General features: G+C 33.1%; 1 protein-coding gene and 1 long non-coding RNA gene across 2 annotated transcripts; one reads left to right on the top strand and one right to left on the bottom strand.

The window, feature by feature from the left end:
- Window positions 1-18171: 18171 nt before the first annotated feature.
- LOC122280569 lies at window positions 18172-20101 on the bottom strand. The gene is made up of 2 exons (XR_006229941.1): window positions 19584-20101; window positions 18172-18839 (listed from the first exon to the last, which is right to left on the bottom strand). It is a non-coding gene; the product is annotated as an uncharacterized LOC122280569 (long non-coding RNA).
- Window positions 20102-20555: 454 nt separating this feature from the next.
- On the top strand, window positions 20556-21721 carry LOC122280568 (auxin-responsive protein SAUR36-like). Its single transcript, XM_043091525.1, has one exon. It carries the CDS (start codon window positions 21063-21065, stop codon window positions 21573-21575), a length of 513 nt encoding a protein of 170 aa, XP_042947459.1. The 5' UTR covers window positions 20556-21062; the 3' UTR covers window positions 21576-21721.
- The last annotated feature ends 1680 nt before the right edge of the window (window positions 21722-23401 follow it).

Here is a 23401-nt window from a genome sequence, read left to right as displayed (position 1 = left end):
AGCCCCCACTAAATAAAATAGTGCAAGTGATTAATAATTAATGTAGTCGATCTGAAAAATACCTTCAATTTTAATGTTTTGATCAGAATATTTAAGAAAATATTTATTTATTTATAACGAAAAGAAGCTGAGCAAGCAAGTGCAGGAGCACGCGGTCTCTGGTTGGTTGGTTAGCTGTTTTACAGGCCAGGAATTATTATTAGTCTACTGTATTTTATTATGTTCCCATATATACCTTTCACGAGCTGGACCCCTAAGAACCGACCTTAGACAATACGATTGGGACACCTCTCCAAATACTTATCTTTTTTCTTTTTTTTTTAAATATTTTATATATATATTGAGAATCAGCGTCGGTTGAGCCGCTAAGCCCAGCCAGCAGTGCGTGTGTTTCTGTGCCTCTGGTGGTGGAGACCGGGCCCCATGCACAGAACGGAATGATGTTTGGGACTCAGTACGTGGCGGCTAATGGTCCGGCGTGGGCTAGCCCACGATCATTAGGCTCACGATTTGGGTGCAGGCCGGTTCTGAAAGTGGGCCCCACCCCGTTATCCATGTTTGGAGGGTCCCACGCAGGCCCCTCTCCCTTTCCTCTTCTCCTTCTTTTTTCTCCGAGAAGCTGATGCCTATTTGGAAAGCCATGTGTAGCATTGTGTTTGGTGCTTATGCGTGCCGGCGAGTTAAGCTACCTCCCTCTGTGACTCTTCCGCTGTATCGGGCCGGTTCTTCGCCTAGGGCTAAGGCATTTAAATATTTTAATTTAAGGTATGACAAAAGCTAGTACATATACAAAGACTTGTGTTCTATGGTAACAAGTAAAGCAAAAGTCTCACACGTGATACTATTGTCATCTTGTCCCCACCATCCTCCCATGGAAATGGAACAACTGCATAAAGTATATATAAGTCATAAACATCTCAAGTTACTATTTTTATAATAATTTGATATAATAGATTAGATTGTAAAACTATTTTTTTTATAAAATATATTCAACATATCACGTGAACTCACTTCAGTTTGTAAATTTATTTTTATCAATCTTTCTGTAGCCATAGCAATTCTTATTTTTATATAACAATGACTGATATAGCTTTATGTTTTAAGTGTATTTGGCAACCATATAATTAATTCGAGTCCAAATATTAATAATCCCAAAAAATAGGAATATGCAACAATATTAATTGCATCAATATATCATGGTATGCTAATTTATATTGTAGATAGTTTGGTTAAGATTATAATTTAAGTTCCTGCATGGAAATCATTCCTCAAAAATAAAGAATCAACGGGAAACTTAACTTTGGGATACTTTTATCATAACTCACGCTTAGTATATATGAGATTCAACAAATCAGACTCGCCAGTACGTAGTATTATCTATATAATTTGAAACCTTTTTTTTTTCCAACAATGAATCCATTAACTTATAATAATTAGCCTAATTATTCAAACAAACAATTGTGACAATGCAAGCAATATATAATAAAGTGTAATTACTATATTTATGAACAAAAGGGTTCATGGAAAGTCGTTGACAGCATGCAAGGGAGGATAGGAACATATATAATGTTATGTTTGTCAGCTCGGAGCAATAATATTGCCTGGTCAAGGAAAAAAATGATGTTTTGTTTTGTTGTCAATATCAATGAACGTGAAAATAAGAGCTTTTATGGAATAAAGAAAAAACAAAAAACAGTGCAAGTGGGTGAGCTGATCGAAGCTCAACAACCGGTGGGGAACCTTTGTCAATCATTGCTGATATAGACCCATTATTGTTTCGGTTCCCCACGTTTAAGCGGATATATATATGTTAACCGATCGATCGATCGAGCTGGGTGGCATGGGCAGCTCCCTCCTAGATAGAAAATTAAATAATTAAAGGCCCTATTAATTAATGTATTTAGAAATGAATGTTCTTATTTTTTTTTATACATATTAATCATATAATTATTATATACTCTCATGCCACTCTTCCTAGCTATTTCATTTACTGCCTTTGATCACATGACATCCCCTGATCAAGACCATGGACGTACGAGACAAATCATTACCCTTTTCATTCATCCTCCCCATATTGTACATCTATCGATCGTTTATATGTTAATAAAATGAAACATGTTAATTAGCCCTTAAGACTTCTACTTTTTGTACTCTCTCTCTCTCTCTCTCTCTCTCTCTCTCTCTCTCTCTCTCTCTAAGCGTCTTGTTATATTTTCAAATGGCATAAATAACACCTCAGTCCTCATATTACCAAAAAATCTATATATAGAAAATGGCCTCAACATGATTATCTACAACCCTCAATTCAATTGGTCAGTTAATATTATAAGTTAGTTGATTATATATGAACAGTCAAACCATCCACCCTTCTGACCAAAGAGGAACAAACTGCTAGAAAACCAAAAAAAAAAAAAAAAAAACATGAAAAGACAGCTGACCTTGAACCCGGCCATCTGGTGTGATATGTGACCTTAGAGGCAAAGAAAGAGGAGTACTTCTGCTGGAATGTTTCAGTTGATTTTCAGTTCACAAGTACATTCGCCAGAACACGCTCCAGACAAGCATTAGTTTATCGGTTCAACTATTAATTTGCTAACTGTCACTGTCCCAAAAGTATGATTATTAGAGCTTGGACTGATCGATATAATCCCCACATTCAGCAGGGTCGACCTATGGCTAGCTATCTAGGAGTTTAATTTAGCACGTGCTAATTAAAACAAAATGACCTTTTTCTTGACAAAAAAACTTGCTCACCTCACACCTTAAGACTTCACCACCTGATCATGTGTCATTCCTTTTCCAGTATGCATGCCACCACCTGATCAATCTCATATATGCATGGTGGCTAGCTAGGGATCGAGTTAATTTCCTTCGTCTGTCATTATTTCCAAACTATATTTTTCCCTCTTAATTTTATTTTGGTATATATATATATATATATATATATATATATATGCAGATCGATTCTCTAATTAGATGCTAACTCACTGCAAATAATAACCCAAGAATGGAAGAAAAAAGCGAGCTTCATGAATATAATCTGGCTGGGATTATCGTCATCATGTTTTATCAGACATGCAATATATTAATGTCGACGTACAGGGAATGGGGAGAATTACAGACCATCCACCAAAACCCAAAATATTGTTGTATTGATAGTTGTAACATAGATCTCGCAAAGGATACGATGTCACAATTTGTAATAATATTGCTATTATCTCGATCGATCGCCCCTCAGATCGGAATACTTGCAGTAGTACTCATTACAACAACAATTCCTAGTTCCACTAAGGTTAGGTTGAAACAATAAATCATGGATGCTCACAATTGAAGATGAATACTTTTTTGTTAGTAACTCAATTGTCATAATTCATGTAGAAGATGATCATCAACATGGTCTTATTAATTATGGTCATAATTGGTTTAAAATATAATTAAATATCACCAAACTGCACCACTGAATTCAATGAGTATATATTATAATAGATATAAATATAAAGCATATATCATAATACATTAATTAACTACATTTAAAAAGATTTAACCGGCAAAATTGTGGGAAAATTCGTGTAAAAAAATGCTTTCCTACCCACTACCAAGTAGCTAGTACTTTAAGTAATTAGCCCCTAATTTTCATTAATATTATATATAGAGTATTGCTACATTTATAAAGAAATTAAATAAAACTAATCTCACAAACTGACATGAATTCAACTGATTAATTAAATTTATTTTACAATAAAATAATTTTATAATATGATAAATTACATTTAATCACATCAATTTATATTTTTATTTTTGTATAATCTCTTTATGACAAGAATATTTCTTTTATATATTTAGTTAACCCCAAAGCTGAACTATTGTTACCGTTGCAAAAGGCCCAAATTGCATAAATAAATAATCATAATAAATCATAAAAAGTAAGATTATTTGATTACGGGATTTGACTGTTGACTTTATGAATCAACAGTACTAGTGGTACTCCTGACATAGAACCAGTACATGCACGCAGTAGCATCATTCACTGTTTGTTGCTCAAGGTGATGACTAATTATTAGGTACGATTTTAAAGCTCTTTATAAATAATTATGATTTTAAAGCTCTTTATAAATAATTATGGTGCTTGGAAAAAATGAAATAATCAAGAATAATGTTAATGGGAACAAATTACTATGATTACATTTTGGTTTGTACGTCCACTTCAGAAGAATAATGCCGATAATAATAAGATTTAGGAGACAAGAACAAACAAAGGTTAAAGAGTGAGAGAGTGGAATTCTGAATGATTAGCAAAATATAAAATATACAATTTATCTCGACAGATTTCATAATAGTGTGGACTATTGTGGACGATCTTGCCAGCAAAAGTGAAAGAAACGTACGTATGGCCTGATCTCGTGGACCGTCTTAATGGTTAATGCTTGAGCACCTCGATCTAAGTAGTTGAATGCAAATTATAGGGCACCAAATTCGTAGTAGTGGGAGTTAGTATGTGAATCATGAACGAAATGTGCGGCCGAGTGCATTGGAAAAGCAAGCTCATCAGGAGATCTAAACCGAGCTACATGTTTGGATAAATTAATGCTAGCTCATGTATGTATGTACATCACGCAGATATACATGATCATATATATTTATATATATCATGATCGTGTATATAAACATGTTCGTGGTTTTGTGATAAGACAAGTACGTGTGTGTGTGTGTATAATATATATGGCTGATCTTGATCAGCTGATGATGATCATGAACAGAGGGACATGCAATAAAAAACGCTTGAGTGCATCAGACTCAAAAACCTTTTTAAAGTCATGCAAAGGAAGCGAATTGAGTTTCAGTAGAGTTATTAATTCACATTAATTTCACATGCATATATGGATAATGCATGCATGAAGTACCATATATACATAGGACAACAACTTATATTTGTAAGAAACTTGATATTAAGATGTACGCGCCTACTGGCGAACAAGAACCATTTGCGGATCAAGTTGATTCATGGGATAATTAGTCTTATCATGTACGTAACCGGCCTTATTTCTAAATTATCTGGCGTAACGTACACGTACAATGGCAGCATATATGTGCATTACTATTAGCTAGATATAAGATAGGCTGCCATACTTTCTTAAAAATATATGGATAATTAATATGTTATCAGTGAACAATATTATACTGCTCTAAACATGCCCCCGCAATGGTCAGAAAATATTGGTAAGGCCAGACATATTTATATAGGACGGAACGTACCAGAAATTCACGAGGCAAGTACTTAGTTGCCCCATTATTCATCAATACAGGATCCTTATATGTGCACGTACGTACTGATCTTCCCCTTCGATATTATTGAATTCTCATAGTTATGCACATGATGCATGAGGCACTGAAATAATCAAAATATCTCGTGTTTGTACGTAATAGATTCTTAGAGCAGTGACATTAGTTTATATATATCCTGCATATGCAAAGTCATATTTGTATAGTATGACCCTAAATTTCAGTACATTAAATTTACCATCTCCTTTATTCAAATTTAGAGATCCACTATTCACTCTATAAATCTTATTTTACTAATTCTTTTTCTCTCCTTTGATCACTCTCTCTCTCACAACCCTTTCCTCTTCTCTCTCCCTCAACAACACAATAAACCTTCACCTTCACCTTCATTTTATTGTTATAATATATTATATTTTTTATCATTTTGTTATATTTGTAATATTAATGCCAAATGTATGCAGTTGATGCTAATTGTAAAATATATATATAAAAAATTAAACTAATTTTAGGAAAACAATTAATAATAATAAAATAATATTTTATTATTATTTTGACTAAAAAATATATAATTCAATGTGGGAGTTTTTCTTGAATGGCAAAGTTAATCTCCAAAAGATGTGTTTTTGCATATGCATATATATGCTTATACCAATGCAAATGCTCTTATATATTCATTAATGGAGATAGAGTCGATGAATTCTTGTTGATCATGATTTTGTTATTTTATTTAATTCCTTCTAATAAGACTTCTAAATTTCCCATTGATTTCTTATTAGCTGGGGTGAACGAACAATTGTCAAACACTATTCACGAGATCATAGAACTGAGAAAAAAAATATGTTAAACGCTACAGCATCTGGTCCATCTCCCTTCGCTGACATGACATTGATTTATAATCCTTAATTAATTAAGATTAATATTAGTTAAAAAAAATAGAAATTTAATCATCTTTAAACCTTATGATCACAATAATCACATCAGTAAAAATAAGATAATGATCATGAAATACTAATTTCAATCATTGGGAAGGAGAAAAAGAAAAAGAAAAACTCAACTCGGACAACCACTCACAGGCCCGTATTTTTTAAAGCCCGAAAGGACCTCGATCGGTAATCTGGCAGGATTCTAATTAGAACACAGAGATAACTTTGGGGCTCAGATTCTCAGCAAGGCTTACTTTATTCGGGCTCATGAACTCAACAACATTTACAAATCACGTTTTGATGTTGGGCTTTTCTGGCCACAGTAGACCAAGCTACTAGCGAGTAGGCCTTTTTCTTTGCCCTAAGCTGCCAAACCATTCAGCTACAAAAATATGATCAATAGCTCTCGTTAGTGATATATTATGGGCCTGACGGGGATTGCAAGTGAGAGTATTAAAAAGTATTTAAATATTTTTAAAAGTTATTTAATGAAAAAATTAAGTGGTTTGAATGTTTCATATTAAAACACTTTTAATTTCAAATAAATTAAAAAGTACGTTTGAAGAAAAATATTATTTTGATACTTTTTTTCAAACGTACTTTTCCGGATAATACATAAGATAATTCGAATTTTAAAAAGATTGTCAATGGACAAAAATATCTATACAATTTTAAAATAATTACAGCTTTCAAGGAGATGACCATAATTTTTAAAAATTCAAATAATCATCATTTTTAACTCAGAAAGTACTTTTTTTATTTGTTTCCAAACAAACGTAACATATTTAAAAATGCTTTAAATAAATGGTTACCAAACAGTAAATAATTTTTTAATTATAGAACTTATTACTTAAGTTATAAGTTATAAGTCTTAAAGTTATAAGTTATATTTTCTGCCGCAATTCTAAACATGCACTATATGTTATAGAGGGGATAAAATATACAAGGCTCTACGTAAGCCTCTACTAGGCCCAGCTTAAAGAATAGGTCCTATCACTAGAAGATAAAGGAAGGGAGAGGAAAGTGGGACAATGAGGGGATAAACAAAAGGAGGGTGTAGGATAAGAGGGGAAGGGAAAAAAATAAAAGAAAATGAAAAATATGAGAGAAGAAAAAATATCAGACACGCAAGGAGAAATCGACTAATCTTCATCACTGTCTAAAAGCATGCAAAAAGATGGGGGATATAAAAGGAAATGCCAGACTACTCCAAAGGGATTCGACCACTTCTTTGACTTCAACCATTTCTTCAACCTCATGAGAGGAGCTCCAACAACAAGAGATTCCCTAATAAATATATTCAAGATCTCTAATATACAGTAAGAAAAGAGAGGTTAAGAGAACTTGTAAATAAACATATTAAAGTGGACTCTTCGCTCTCCCGAAAGCTTCGTGGACATAAGCAATATACTGAATTACATAAATCTATGTGTCTATATCTCTTTTACATGTTTATTATTTATTTTTCGGATACTGCTACAGGGGCCGACGTCCCGACCTACAAATCCAACCGATTAGTGTAATTTAAATTTTTTGTTTTGTTTTTATTTTATTATTTTTTAAATATCTTTAAATATTTTTGTATATATAAAAAATACATAAACTTAATAATATCTCCTTAATCATTAAGAATTTTTTTTTTTTAAAGGCAAAATCGGTCAATTATCAGTACACTATCGATTTACTAAGCATTATCCTTATTTTTCATTCATTGCCATAGGAGTACGCACAGCTGCACTGAACCACGCCAGGGGTTTCAGACTACACTGATCAAGGTCCAAATCATCATATCTAATCGGAAATGACTATTTTTCTTCTTTCAAACTGTCATGCAACTTTTAGCATTAACATGTTGGGTACACATACGTGTGGCAAGTGAGGAAATATGAGTAAAAGACAAGCAAAGCTGGCTTTACGAATGATAAAGTTATATTATAAGCACCGCATAGAGTCATGGATAAAGTCAACTAATTGTATCTCTATGACACCGGGATCAATCTACATAGCTAAATCCTAAAAATGTGTCATTAACATAGAAACTTAATTAACCATATCTCGAGATATGAATCTATATATAGAGATAAATCCAAGCGAAATATATATTCGTATGTTGAATGGACGCTATCAACGACAAAATCGGACTCTAAGAGATAACAAACTAAATTGAGTACCGAAAATCATTCTAAAAAAGTTTTGCCATAATATAATATCTCAATCTTTGAAAATAAACTACCAGGTACATATTAGGAGTTGTTCAATAGTCATCGGCAAAGGTAACTCTCTTATTTAAGTTTTGGAGGCATCCCCTGCTGAGTTTTTTGAATTTTTCCTTTTTGATCGCAAGTCGTCTTACCACATTGCAGACATTGTTGTAAATTACATCGACAATATATTTCGTGAGAAGATAACTCGTTTAAAGGGGCGCACCATTAACTAGTAGCCATTGTCTATCGGTATTCTAGATCTATATATATGATAGAAAATTCTATATGTCATATTATCATTTCACTTATATTCTATTAAATAAGATGAAACTATTAATTGTTGTAAGTTCATGAGTGATGGAAAAAGACATCAAATTTCATAGATCGTACTATTAATTAGCCTTAAAAGGTTGCCCATTAAGTTGTTACTTCAAGCCTGCATCGTAACTTTCACACAATGTAGTTAATTAGGTCTCGTTTGGTTACAAAGTTTAGATAAAATGATATGAGATATTTTGTTGAAAGTTGAATAAAATATTATTATAATATAATTTTTAATATTAATTTTATTTTAAGATTTAAAAAAATTGAATTATTTATTATATTTTATATGGAGATTTAAAAAAGTTATAATAATAAGATAAAATAAAATAGTTTAGATTTAAATAAAGAAACGCTAATACAGCAAGGGTAATGATACTTTCTTCCTTTACTTCTGTTTTATTATTTAGTTATTTGTTTTCCTCTTTTTTCTATTTAAATTTGAATTAAAAGTTTCATAATATTAATATTTTACATAATTTAAAAGAAAATAAATTCAATTAATCAACATAATCGTGTAATTTAATTAAAATAAATTTAATTTTATAAAAATTAATATTCTTTAGAAGATTATTTATTTAAATTTTTAATCTAGATTTAAAGAATAAAAAAAATTAATTGGATAGTAAATTAACAACAAAGAAAGTATAAGATATCATATGCAGAGAATGGCTGGTCAATGTTACGAGGATGGTCAGATTTTATGTCAGAAAAGATAGGGTCTTGTTTCGATAGTTCTGGATTTTACATTACTTTACAGTACTGTAGCTTTGGATCCTAATTAATGAAGTCTAGATGCCAACTTTTGCCCTTTAATGATTTTGTTTCACCTTAACTTCCGATCTTCCGCCTCCTCTTCTTCTTCTTCATTTGTTTCCCCTCTGCGAAAGAAATCTTTTTGAGGCAAATCATTGGACCACGTGTTTATCATCAATGCATTGGGATGGCAACGGTACAAAATAGAACATGTATGTTTTGTGTGATACTTCCGACAACGTGAATAAAGTTTTCATATTTGCTTGGGGCCTGGGTGAGTGTGAAAATAGGAAAATGATGGTTAAAAAAAAAAAAAAAAGCGATAACGATACTTGTATCACTAGGAGTGAACTAATAAAGACAAAAAACATACAATCACACGGGCTAATGAGAGAGAGAGACTTAACTTTGATTTTGGGAAAGATGAGAGGGATATCGACTTTATTCAAACCAGCCACAGTATAAATTCTAATCAAAGAGAGGCTACAACATTACTTATTGGACTTAAAGCTGCAAAGGAGGCAAATATACAAAATCTAATCATTGCAGGTGATTCCTTGAATACTATTATGGCAGCAAATGCAGAATCACACAATCCAGATTGGATGATTCAACTGATAATGCAAGACATTAGTCATATGCTGAGTACACTAAATAACTGGCAGCTGAGAAAAATACATTGAGATCAAAATCGATGCGCGCACTCTGTTGCGCAATAGGCAGCATCCAAATTAATTTTTGGAAACATACCTTTAATCTTTGTACCTCCTTGTCTATTAAATTTTCATAATGGAAAAGACCCACCTGTCTGTTTGTATTAATTAAAATACTGTGCCTACTAATAGGTACTAATAGTTTGTAACGTGGATTTTCTCTTAATAGCAGTAGACTTTGTTGGAAAAACAAAAAAAAAAAAACTTTGATTTTGGGTACAATTTGGATAATTAGATTAAATGAAATAATTTTAGATAAAAATTAAAAATTAAAATAAAATATTGTAAAAATAGTATTTTTTAATATTATTATTTTCAAATTTTAAATTATTTATTATATTTTATATAAAAACTTAAAAAAATAATAATAATAAAATAAAATAAAATATTTTTAAGAATTATGCTAGAGACACAAATGATCCCACAAATTAACGTATCACCACATCAATTAATATTTTTTTCCCTATTAGCTGTTGTTCTTTTCCCATTTCCTCAATCTACCCCTAAACCTAGCCTCTCTTCCTCATTTCCTCAGTCTACTACTAAACCCAGCCCCTACTTTTTTAGTGTTTTCCACTTTGTCATCCCTGCATTTAGTCGGTAAATAAATTTTTTTTTTCATTTTTTTCCCACTTGGTGTCCCCACTCCTATATACATTCTTGAGACAATGTTTCCCCAATGCTTTTCTTTACGTTGTCTACGACCATTGTTTCATCGTCAATGTTGATATTTTTACTATTTTTGTTAATGAACAATGGGAAGACAGCATTCACGTTGGTCCAAGAATCATGAACAATATAAAAAACGCAGCATCAAAATCAAGATCAAAATCAAAATGAAAAATCAAGATGAAAAACGAAGCATCAAAATAAGGAGAACAAGATGTTCTTTGTTCTTCTTTTTTTTTTTTCATGTTTCTGGTATATATCACTAGTAGCCGAAAATGGAGAGACAAGAGTTTGAGAGAGAGAGAGAGAGAGAGAGAGAGAGAGAGAGAGAGAGAGAGAGTTTTTTCATGTTTCTGGTATATATCACTAGTAGCCGAAAATGGAGAGACAAGAGTTTGAGAGAGAGAGAGAGAGAGAGAGAGGGAAATGAAGATGGAGAGAAGAGTTTGAAAGAGAGAGTAAGAGTGAGTGAGTGAGTGAGTGAGTGAGTGAGAGAGAGAGAGGGGAGGGGGAGGAAAACTTGTGTGTGCAATAATGAAAAGAATAATGAAAATGAAATGACAGGTCAGTGTGTAAAAATTTTTGTGTGAGATTATTTTGTGTCTCTAAGGAAAAATCTATTGGTAGTGAAATTCATGCATCCTTTGCGCATTCCTGATGACATGGAAGGGAATTTAATGAAACGGTGCATATTAGAACGTTTATAACTCTATGCCTTCTCCTTCTTCCCCGTTTACCCAAAAGCTCTCCTTCTGAGGCATTCTGTATCTAGCGACAATACATAGTGAGAGAGTGAATGACTCGAAACATTTCTGTTAATTTATTCCGAAGTTCAACAACAGAGTTTGATAAAGAAAGTAGTTAGAGAGGCTTCATGTGTGACGCCTCCAAATTCCGTTTGGGATCGGACGGACATTTGAAGCGTCGAGACATGCAACACAAGGTTACCTGCCCCCGTTCATGACATATAAGATGCAATATTCCTAACATGCATCTAACATTATGCAATATTCGCAGCGGATAATTTTTTTCTTTAACAATACTATGCACCAAATTGAAAATATCTCAAATGCTTAAAACATACTTCATACATAAAGACCCATTGAGTAGATCACAACACTAGTCCAAAATGGTTATGATCCAAAAAATACTAAAGATGCAACTCCATTGTATAAGTAGTAATTTACGTTAACTACTATATTAACATTGACGTCGCACCGTCACTTAGTCAACTGTGTCTAGTTGATCAGTTCCTGATTCTCCTTCAGGTCCTGTAACAAGATCTACCATTCGGGGGGAATAGTAGTTGGGACTACCAAAGTGAGATTTGATTACAAATCTCAGTAAGTTAACAAAAAACTTCCACACAAGCTAATGATGCATGCATGACAGTAAAAACATAAATGCATAATCAAATTCATAAGTAATTAAAGCATAACTTGGCGTACAACATAGCATAATTGACATAACTTAAATTGAAACATGAACTGAACTTGACTTGACATGAACTTGATCTGAAACTTGACTTAACATGAAAAATACATACTCCACAGTTGTTGTGGCTCCATGTATTCTACGTGTAAATACATACTCCACAGTTGTTGTAGACTCATGTATTCTACACAAACTTGACTTAACATGAAAAATACATACTCCACAGTTGTTGTGGCCCAATGTATTCTACATGTAAATACATACTCCACAGTTGTTGTGGCCCCATTTATTCTACACAAACTTGACTTAACATGAAAAATACATACCCCACAGTTGTTGTGGCCCCATGTATTCTATGTGTAAATACATACTCCACAGTTGTTGTGGCCCCATGTATTTTACGGAAACTTATTCTTTAACTGCTTAAATACATACTCCACAGTTGTTGTGGTTCCATGTATTCTACGTGTCACAATTGCTGTGTCTCACGTAGTGTATACGTCACAATTGTTGTGACCCCATACATAAGTAATCAGGATGAAACGTGACTGGAATACGAAATGACTGAAGCCCTGACGTAACATAACGTGATTTGAATATAACTTGAAATACATGACCAACTTGAGATAAAAATATTTCGTAACATTGCATAACATATAATAGACAACATATTTAACATGACATACTTGCAACAGTGAATATTACATGACTTGACATACATGTAATAGATGGCATACTTAGCATGACGTACTTGTAAGGTACAGTAATACATGACAGAATATATTATGTAACAGATAAAAATTGACGACAGAATAAATTTTGTATAATAGACAATTACGTGATAACTTGGCATGGCATGACATATATGATAACACACATACATACACTGTAATTCCTTTACTTAGCACACATACACAGTAGACTGCTAGTAAGTTAAAAACTAACTTACCTCAATCTTCGCGTTTCTTATAAAACTTCAAGTGCGACCACGAGGAACTGTAATTAGTGATTCTAAAAGTTAGAACTAAATCACTAAATATTTGAAATATGAAAAATACTAACTTAAAGAGTAAAATTTTCATTTTACTCTCTACATGTGGGAAAATGACCGTTTTACCCATAACTTAATAATTTTGTATACTAACTCCAAAAGTTTCTAAAATTTACATTCCTCATGTAAATTTTGTCCTAAACTTAAATATCAACTCAAAAAAATTTAAAACAAAACACAACTATGAAGAATACACTATGGCTGAAACATCCATAGGGCATTTCCCTTGATTTTTGTTGCAATTCCTTCCAACTTCAAAACTCATGCTTAAATCAAAATTTTGCAACAAACATCTTCCAATCATAAGTTCAAAAACATACTTAAAACAACCATTTAGAAAAAGTTAATAATTAATACCAAACTTTTTTGTAAAAAGATCCAAGCACTTGAATCACAAGTTTTGACCTTAAATCAAAACATCTCCAAGAATTTCAAAAATCAAATCTTACTTCTAACATATTCATAATATCATCCTAACATCAACCATGCTTTAAATCATCAAACTAAAGTCACCAAAATCACAAAATAACATTTGAAGTTTTTGGTTTTACATTTAGTCCAAAAACAGAAACTTTTTCCTCAACTAGTTTTGATAAATCTCTTGATCTATGACTTATAAATATATGATCTTCAAACCAAACCATCACATGGTTTAAAAAGATGTCCTAAAATATATATAAGCTTCTAATTCAAGATCACATGGTTAGAAATTAATCAAAACATAAATTTAGCCAAGAATATCCACACTTTGGCTTATCTGAATATCTCTTTGCATAAAATTTCATATCTTTGAAACTAATATCAAATATCTTCAAAATAATAATATAACATGTATATAAGATGTTTAGGATCCTCCAATAAAATTATCAAAGTCATTGGAATAGGTTTAGACCACCAAAGAGTTAAACTTTCTCAAAACAGAAACTGTTTTTCCTCTTCCAGTTTCTAAGTTTCTAAATCTAAGAAAAGCTTTCATCAAAACCTTTAATCATACAAAAATCCTCAACCAATAATCATATACACATGTTAACAATACTACATAAAAATTTCGGACCAATATCTATCCATTAGCTTGGTCAAAAACTCCAAACTATAACATATTATCCAATTTATCTCCCAGAATGACCTTTCTATAGTTTATATAATATTTGACTGACCAAATGATTTTCAAATGGGACAAATAAGATATCCACGTAAACTAGACTCAAAAAGGAACAATTTAATAAAGGAGACTTTATGATAAATACTTACAAAATCTTCGAAATGGGTGTGCAAAAGACCTCCTAAAAGCTGTCTGAGAGAGAGTGTTTGATATTCTTTTAATGAAAAGTGTAAATGAAGATAATTTCATGGGGAGAGGTGGCTAGAGATACTTATGGATGAGATATGGAAGAAATGAGACTGGAGTTGAGAGTTGAGTGTAGTTTTCTCCTACCCAAAATATCTATAAAAGATTATCTCATAATATTCTATCCAATAGTATCTACAAAAAATCAACTTAAGATATTTTTATCTAATAATATCTATAAAAATCAACTCAAAATATTTTTACCCAATAATATTCATGAAAATTACCTCAAGATATTTCTTTTTAACCAATAATATCTACAGTTTTGAACAGACGTTTTATCCGAAAATATGAAAAAATGTTATTGCGCCATAAGACTTTAAACAACCCTCCGAGTCTAATGACACAAACCATAATACATTTTAACACTTCTAACTATCTCCAATAATCAAAAACACACTTCTGATACCATAGTAAATAATAACACTAACTCTGTAGTTAGACAAAAACCTATACGATTAATGGATTCGTGAAAACTTATGGGATTTTCACGAGGTTCCTAAAGTTAATAGAAATTTCACAATTGAATTTCTAGCGGGTTGTTACATCATGGGTATTTTTATTACCATTGCTTGGGGGGCAGCTAGCATCTACACCATGCTTTGTCTTTATACTAACTGGGACTACAAAATTCGTTGATTAGGCTATTTGGGTATGAGGATGGTTACGAATCTGCTCTCCTCCCTCCTATGTTGTAATAAGGAAATGGTATAGAAATAGAATATGGTTACTACAATGGGTAAACAAAATGCACACAAGATGTATAATGAAACGAGAAAGAGAGTCACACAATTCTCATAGCCATGAGATAGCTTTGTGGGCTTCCCAACCTCATGACACTTTTAGAAACTTCAACAATATCAAAGTAAAATAGAAGCGTTATCTCCTAATTGCCACTTTAGGTAAAAACTGCAATTGCTAAAAAACTTCTAGGTGCTTAGTGGCTAGGATTTAGTGCTCTAGCTTTTGAGTGGCTAGGATAACCTTATCATAACCAGGGGCATGAAATTGGCTCGTTCAGGAATACATCATATATATATATATATATATATATTTGAAAATGAAGTTTTTCATTTTAAAGTATACTTGCTGATATTTTAAGTGGTTGTTCATATATACAAATTGTAATATACCATACTAGCATAATATCTAATTACTTTTTGTTTCTCTTATGAGTAACTAGTTGCGAGAATTTTACTTCTTGAATCACTCCTTTTTCTTTTACCCAATTTTTTCTTGATTGACTAGATCTTTGTAGAATGGTACGTACCAAGCTCATGTGTTAAATCTCACTAGGCAAGTTTAAGGGCAAACAAGTTTCAATCTTAGTTCAATAGCATTGGGAAATGATGGCTTTTATATGGACTGTGAAATTCTCAACGTATCCCTGTAAAATTACGAAATTATTTACCAATTTTTTTGAACAAATTGATTAGATCTCAATATTATGATTATTAAATAAATCAAATACTTAAAGAAAATAAACAAACTTGCATAACACAATAATTTGTTACGAATGGAAACCCTTTAAAGAACTATTTAAAGGTAAAACCCTATGGAGCTACCAAACCCAGTAAAGTCAATCTTATTGTTTAAAAATCAATTATAGGTAATTCTCAATTACAAAACTTTTGTAACTTGACTCTCTTACTTGTCTAAACAAATGACACATTTGTCTTCTATCGCAGTAGCAGCTAGAACCTCAACCGATTTTCAAACTATTGACTTCCTTCCTGGAACTCCAGTGACTGAAATCCAATCAATGATTCTTCACACTTGAAGCAAGATCACACTTAAAGAGAGATCACAAATATGAAAATTCACTAAGGAATTTTCTCACCAAAATATGCACTAGAAAGTGTTCTAGAAAATAGGTAGATCTGAATCTCTACAGATCCTAACCAATAGGATCTCTTAAATAAACAATCTGAAAAAAGTTCCAGTTGAAGTAGGATTTTGCTGACAGATAGAATCTGTCGCGAGGACGTCTCCTGACGAATTTCTGACATTTCGCAATAACTCTTTACTGTAGTGATTAATTTCTATTCAGCTTCTCTTCTGGATAAATACAGATCCTCATGGACTCAATTTTTACCTCAATGACTTATTTAAAGAACATCTAAAACTTCTAGATAAACTCAATATTGTTTAGAGATAAATTAATAATTATTTTACATTCATCCAACAATTTCAAATATAATGATAAGATAAGTCTTATTATATATTTATCTAATTATAACCAATTTTTACCTTTACAGACTGGATATAAGTAGTTTCTCATTGACTTCTTTGACCATTGGAGCTTTCTTCTTGATTTCTCAAGACTCAATGAAATAGTTTTGAATTTGTGTTATTTGAATTATTTACTGTAATGGGCATGAAGTAAAAGAATCATGTAGAGTTCCCTGTATGGTATTGATATTATGTAGAGGATGATATGGAGCGGATGGGTAGGTCTTATTAATGTTACTAGCCTCTTAGTCTTATCCTGTGTTATGGATCTCAATTTCATGGTGATACTTTAAAAATATATATTTTTATCTTTTTGGAAGACTTGTTAATATTAATTATGACTCAAATAGCCTTGCACATTAAAATTTGATTTTTGATCTTCAACAAGCTGCAATTATGGCTCACCTAGAACTATGCAATTATATTCTTTACCTGCACATTGATAGAGATTGCTACACTATAAGCATGTTGCTTGTTCCAAAGGAATCTATTGATTTTAAAGGCATGCTATCCAAATTCTATGTGATGATTGTTTAGACAGGCGATTATACCTTTTAACTGTACTGCAACTAATACCTTCCTACTTTGACGTATCTGTACAAATGTTGACGTGCATTTGGGTTTGTACAAATTTTTGACGTAGTAATAATCTTCATTAGTTTGACTATTTCAAATGGGCAGATACATTTCAATCTGTCGTTTATTTATTTATAATCAAGGGTTACCATACTTCAACTATTTCAAATGGGCAAATACTAGTGAAGAGAGAGAGAGAGAAAGAACTTATGAAAATAGAAATTAAATTGTTAAAAAATGAGGAAGAGCTTTGAAAAAGAGAGGAAGAGATTGTGAAGGAGTTAAGAGTAAACATCCGGCATGATGCACACTTCTTTGTATTTATTGGGTGTTGTCTGGATTAATTTTGTTGTATTTGATACGATCACAATAATAGGAGCTTTGTACTATATCGAGTAAACTATTGCTCACTTTGTTGTAATGGACATAGTCTCTATGTGTAGCATATTAATATGCATGATTTGTTTATCATAGAATCTGTTTATAATGGACGTGGTCTCTATGTTGTAATAGAATCTGTTTCTTGTACAGAACATTTCAGCTTCTTTTACTCATTTAACAAACATAAAAAATTTCGTGCACTAACAAGGATTGTTCCAAAAAATAGCTTTTGCCTAACGACAAGTGTGGAACTCAAATATCATTGAACACAATATAACAAGTCTGGAAGTTAATACATTGAACACTTAACATATAATACATACATTGAACTCAATACAATAGGTCTGGAACTCAAAATACACAAGTTATATACAATGAATATAATATAACAACCACTTTACAAAAATGTCAACTTCGTTACTTCTACTAAGCAAGTATATACATTGAACTCGAGTCTAAGCAGCTTTTACATTAAATGCAATACAAAAACTCTAGAACTCAAAATTGCATCTGGGGTTAGGCAAGCTATCTGATTGGGTTTCATCTACCCCAAGTTGCATCTGTGAATGTAATCTAAATAGTTCAAAATGAACATAATATAAAAAAAAATAAAAAATAAAAAATAAAAATTAGAGTAGAGAGAGTGACGGAATAAATGTTGGCATTAATTGATAATGTGTTGAAGACTTAAACATTAAACACTACTTCATCTCCTCGTTATACCTGCTGACTTGTAGCATGAGGTGTTGAGAATTGTAGATAAAAGGGTCTTGCTAACACCCAACATATAAACCAACTATTAGTTGAAGAGTGAACTAAATTTTATACTGAAATAGTTATACTGAATTTTAAACAGGGTTACGAACACCTGGGTTAATAGATTTGTTGGTGGATCTGTGGTAGGCATTAATGAAGATGCGTGCTCTTTACCTTTCTCCATCTAGACAATACCTATGAAAAAAAACACTTTAGCAGTCTTGCATGATGGGCATTGAGGAAATTGATGCTTATAAATTAAGAAGATTTACGTGTTGTACATTAAAGTTGTTATACATTGTACGCATATGTTCATAAATACATGATATATGTCATTAATATTTTATATTTGTGATTTTTTTATCTGGGTCTAATGCTGAAGCACTAACGAAACACTTGGGTTGAAGTAGGAAAACACCAATGTGGCATCCATTTCTAACTCCTTTTTTCTATCACCACCCGACTGAGCAGGTGCAGACAATCACCTATCTTTCATATTTATGCCCCATATCTTCTAGTCTATCCAGAATTGCATGAATTGTTTTTTTTTTTTAAATTTTCTACTTCCCTATTAGCAGATGTATACTTAGGATTTGAGAGGAATGTTTCAAATTGTTGCAGATCATAAAATTTTTGCTCAACCAAATAAAGATAGAGGTAAATTCCCAATATGCAAGTGGCACCATCATGTACTTATTATCCTGAAACAGTCGAAAATGCTCCCTTAACACACAGCCATTATCCTCACAAGAAATGGGTGCCTAACAACCAGTTGTGAAGCATAAATAATCCTAAATAGTGAGCAAAGAAAAACAAAGGAAAAAGCCAACCATTCTTGCGCAATCGGGGTTTCATCCTTTTTTGTTCTTTGTCTACGAGCAAAACTTAGGGAACCACATGGCAAGGGAGCACAACAGAGAAAAAGTCAGAGATCGTTACCGGGGGATGTTGCACAAGAGATCATCAAAGGCCTCGTTTTGATGACTGTGAAACCCGAATTTGAGGTGCCCAGACGTGCCGATGGCGAGAGAGTTGTGCCCGAACGTGTCGATGACGGAGACGTGCCGATGGAAGAGACGAGAGGGGGTTGGGTATCTTGTATCTGCCTTCTTGGTTAGTGTTGAGCAGGAAAGACGAATGCTTCTAGAGTCAAGAATCCTTAAAGGAATTCAAGTTGACAAAATTACCCTCCGAATCAGTCGGGGATGCGCGAAGGGTGCGCAAGAATGACTAACCGTAGCATAATTGAATTTGATAGCTATGAGTGATGTGGTTTTAATAACAAATTTTTTAGTTGATGTCCCCGCAAGTAGGCAAGTACACCTTTTTATGTACGTTTCCGTCCCCTCCTCTGCATGTTAAACTGTTCCACATGACGCTCCCACGTGAAAGGGATTAGGAATTTTTACTTTCCGAGTGTAAAGCAGTCCTAACTTTTCTTGAACATGGAGCGGCCAAATATCAGACAATTCTAATTAGGCAAACGTGAGCCATATACATATACCTAAACGAGGAAAACATTTTTGTTTTTTCCACAGTACCACGTGTGTGGCTGAAGTCGGAGTTTAATGCTTTGGGGGCTTTTAAACTTACGTGCGTAGTCCATCTTTCATGATCAGCCATGAGTATTCTTTTGAGCAGAATACTCTCTGTGTTCATGATCCGTCATCAGTATTCCTCTTGTGAACAATTACTTGATGAACAAGAACAGTGACTCTTACTATGTATTCGAATATATATATATTTTTTAAGTGCAGATAAAATAATCGGGGATGGGTTGCATGTATGACATGAACGTACGGTCAATGCTCTTAGCAACTACAAATAAAATATCAAAAGAATACCAATCGTACCAGTAAAGTACTTGACTCTACGTACGAATTGTATACGTGGGGCGGGGGAATCTTTGTTAAATTGAAGCCTTTAAAGGCGTCAATGAACGAGAAAAAGAGGGCACAAAAAATCTAAAATTATCGAGCATTTTTCACACATTTTCTATTCAAAGAACCTCTCCTCAATAAAAAATCAGAATCCTTATCCCCAACGTTGATCTTTGCCCATCTTTGAACTTCTCCCATATATTCTCTACCTGTCTGCTACTTTTATTTTGTTCATTTTCTTCTTGTCTGAGTCATATCCGAACCGCGTGCCGACCAAATCTGCCTCTCTCTCTCTCTCTCTCTCTCTCTCTCTCTGTGCGAAAAGCACGCGGCCATAGAATCCCACCACTGCCCAACGCCAACTTCAGAACTATATATAAAAGCCACACAAATAACCCATTTCAGATTAATTGACAGTTTCGGAGTAGACTCTGGCGATGTCTATAACTGATCCTTGTAACTGAAAACGCCGACCCATTTCAGAAAAACTTCTTGGAAAGCATACCCTTTTTCGTTTTTGGCTTTTCCGCTGACTAGCATGAGAAAAACCAGAGGCTTCAGGCTCGGACGCAAGCTGGTGAAGGTCTTCAAATGGATAATCCGTCCCAGAAAGAACCCCAGAAGGTACTGCCACTTGGACCCTCCGAACCGGGACGGAACCCTCAACCCCTGGTCGAAAATCCTCACCTTGGCACGGTGTTTTCGACGGGGAGCAAAGGGACTATGCTTTCCCAAGTCGCATCCGGAATACATCCGAGTGGGTCAAGACCCGGTGGAAACAACAAGAAAGCCAGCGGCTGGGGGTGTACCGAAAGGGCACTTAGCCGTGTACGTGGGCGATTCCGACGACGACACCCATAGGTACGTGGTGCCTGTGATATATTTCAATCACCCGCTGTTTGGAGAGCTGTTGCAGGAAGCTGAGAAGGTATATGGGTTCAATCATCCGGGTGGGATAACCATACCGTGTGGGGTTTCGGAGTTTGAGAGCGTGCGGACTCAGATTGCCGCCGGTGAACGCCTCCACCGCAGTAGGTGGAGTCGACCGTAGTAACTCAGTCCTGATGAAGATTGGGCAAATGCCATGTCAAAATGATTTTGATTTTGATAGAAATCGAAATACTTGTTGATTTTTGTGAATATTGGATGCAAATTTCGTTCCATCAAAACCAAAGTCGAGTGAGAATTTTGCTTGCATGGGCTATTTTTCTTTCGCAAATTTCGTTGGATTTTTTTATTTTTATTATTATTATTATTATTATTATTATTATTATTACTATTATTATTATTTTGTCCATGATACTGATTTTTTAGATGAATTGTGGTGGAGAATCCAAACTCCATATCCTATTTTGTCCGTTGCATTGATTTTGTGAAAGATAAGCTTCATTGAATGTATTTCCGATTAGGCTCACCGATAACCAATACCAGTCTTCCTTCTTTTGAGGTCAACTTTCTAACGTCCAAATTGCATCTAGCAAGTTGCAGCATAAGCTTTACTAAGGGACAGTCCCATATTCTCTAATTGGAAAAATCACAACATATCAATACGCGTATAATAAGAAAGTCAAATTTTAATAAAATTTATATCAAATTAAATTTTAAATATAAAGACTACAATATTAATACACATATCAATATGTAAATTTATTTATACGTAACAGAACTCTTCCGACAATATACAAATTATAATAATATGAAAGCTTTTACACGTACTTTCCTATACTGTCTGCAATTTGTCATTTTTAATATTATACTAATTATACAGTTTGACATGAGATATTTAAAGTGGCATCTTATATAAAAACCGGTATTAATTATGAAGATATAAAATTTAAAAAGGCGAATAATATGATTATTTGAAACAATAATGGGTGGTGTTGGTAAGAATAAATTAATAAATAAAAACAACACTAACACAGGCTTATGTGACAAATAAATAAAATAAAAGGCAGTTGGCTATAAATAAAAATAATAATAATAACGTAAAACCTAATTCAGATCTTTATTAAGTTAATATCATTTTCTCATTAGTATGCTAAAAACATGCATGCATCATGGAACGATGTCATATCAAAATAATGGTTAAGGCCAAATGATTTCAAGAGCCCGGAAGAGTCCAAAGTTCCAAATAAAAACTAAAAGGAGAAAAAGGTTATATCGTTCTCGAAAATAAATAGTTTTAAACTTTTATCATGAAGTGTATATATATATATATATATCTATATCTATATCTTTCAATAATTGCTGTGGCTTTTCATGGTGGAAAAACAAGCCGCAATCTTATCTAATCTTAAATATGATTGATAAATACACGTCACAGGTCAATTAACACTTCATCAATCATTTTCATTATTTTTAATTATTTCTTTAATTAAGAAGACGAAACAAAACGCAACCTAATAGTAAACTGTTTATCCAGGTCGGATTTTTTTTTGACTCAGTCTGTAACCCGGATAACCGGATTCTGGTTATGGGTTTCGGCCCGGATTCTGGTTAATCCGGGCTGAAACCCAGATTATAATATCTAGACCTATGCGGTCCAGTTGCGGGTAAGGAAACCGGATTCTGGATTTACAATTCGGTACCTGGGTTTATATATGTTGAAAAATAAAAACCCTTCCGTATAAACTTAACCCGATATTCATCTTCTTAATACTAAGGTTTCTGCCGTCTCTTCTCTCTCTCTCTCTCTCTCTCTCTCTCTCTCTCTCTCTCTCTCTCTCTCTCTCTCTCTCTCTCTCTCTCTCTGATCTGTGATAGCACTCTGCTCGTTATTCTCCCCCCAAAAAAACCCTACGTGATTCCACAGTCCATAGTGCGTAGAAGACGACGAGGTAGCTCTCTTCAAGTGGGTTCCTCACGCCGGCAGAGTCC

This window comes from Carya illinoinensis, chromosome 11 (assembly GCF_018687715.1).
Source record: "Carya illinoinensis cultivar Pawnee chromosome 11, C.illinoinensisPawnee_v1, whole genome shotgun sequence".
NCBI lineage: Eukaryota > Viridiplantae > Streptophyta > Magnoliopsida > Fagales > Juglandaceae > Carya > Carya illinoinensis.
Note: the sequence above shows the minus strand (reverse complement) of the source record. Positions and strands in the feature narration are given on the sequence as shown.

Coding starts and splice junctions, on each gene's coding strand:
- LOC122280568 (XM_043091525.1), top strand. CDS start 21,063: ATGAGAAAAACCAGAGGCTTCAGGCTCGGACGCAAGCTGGTGAAGGTC.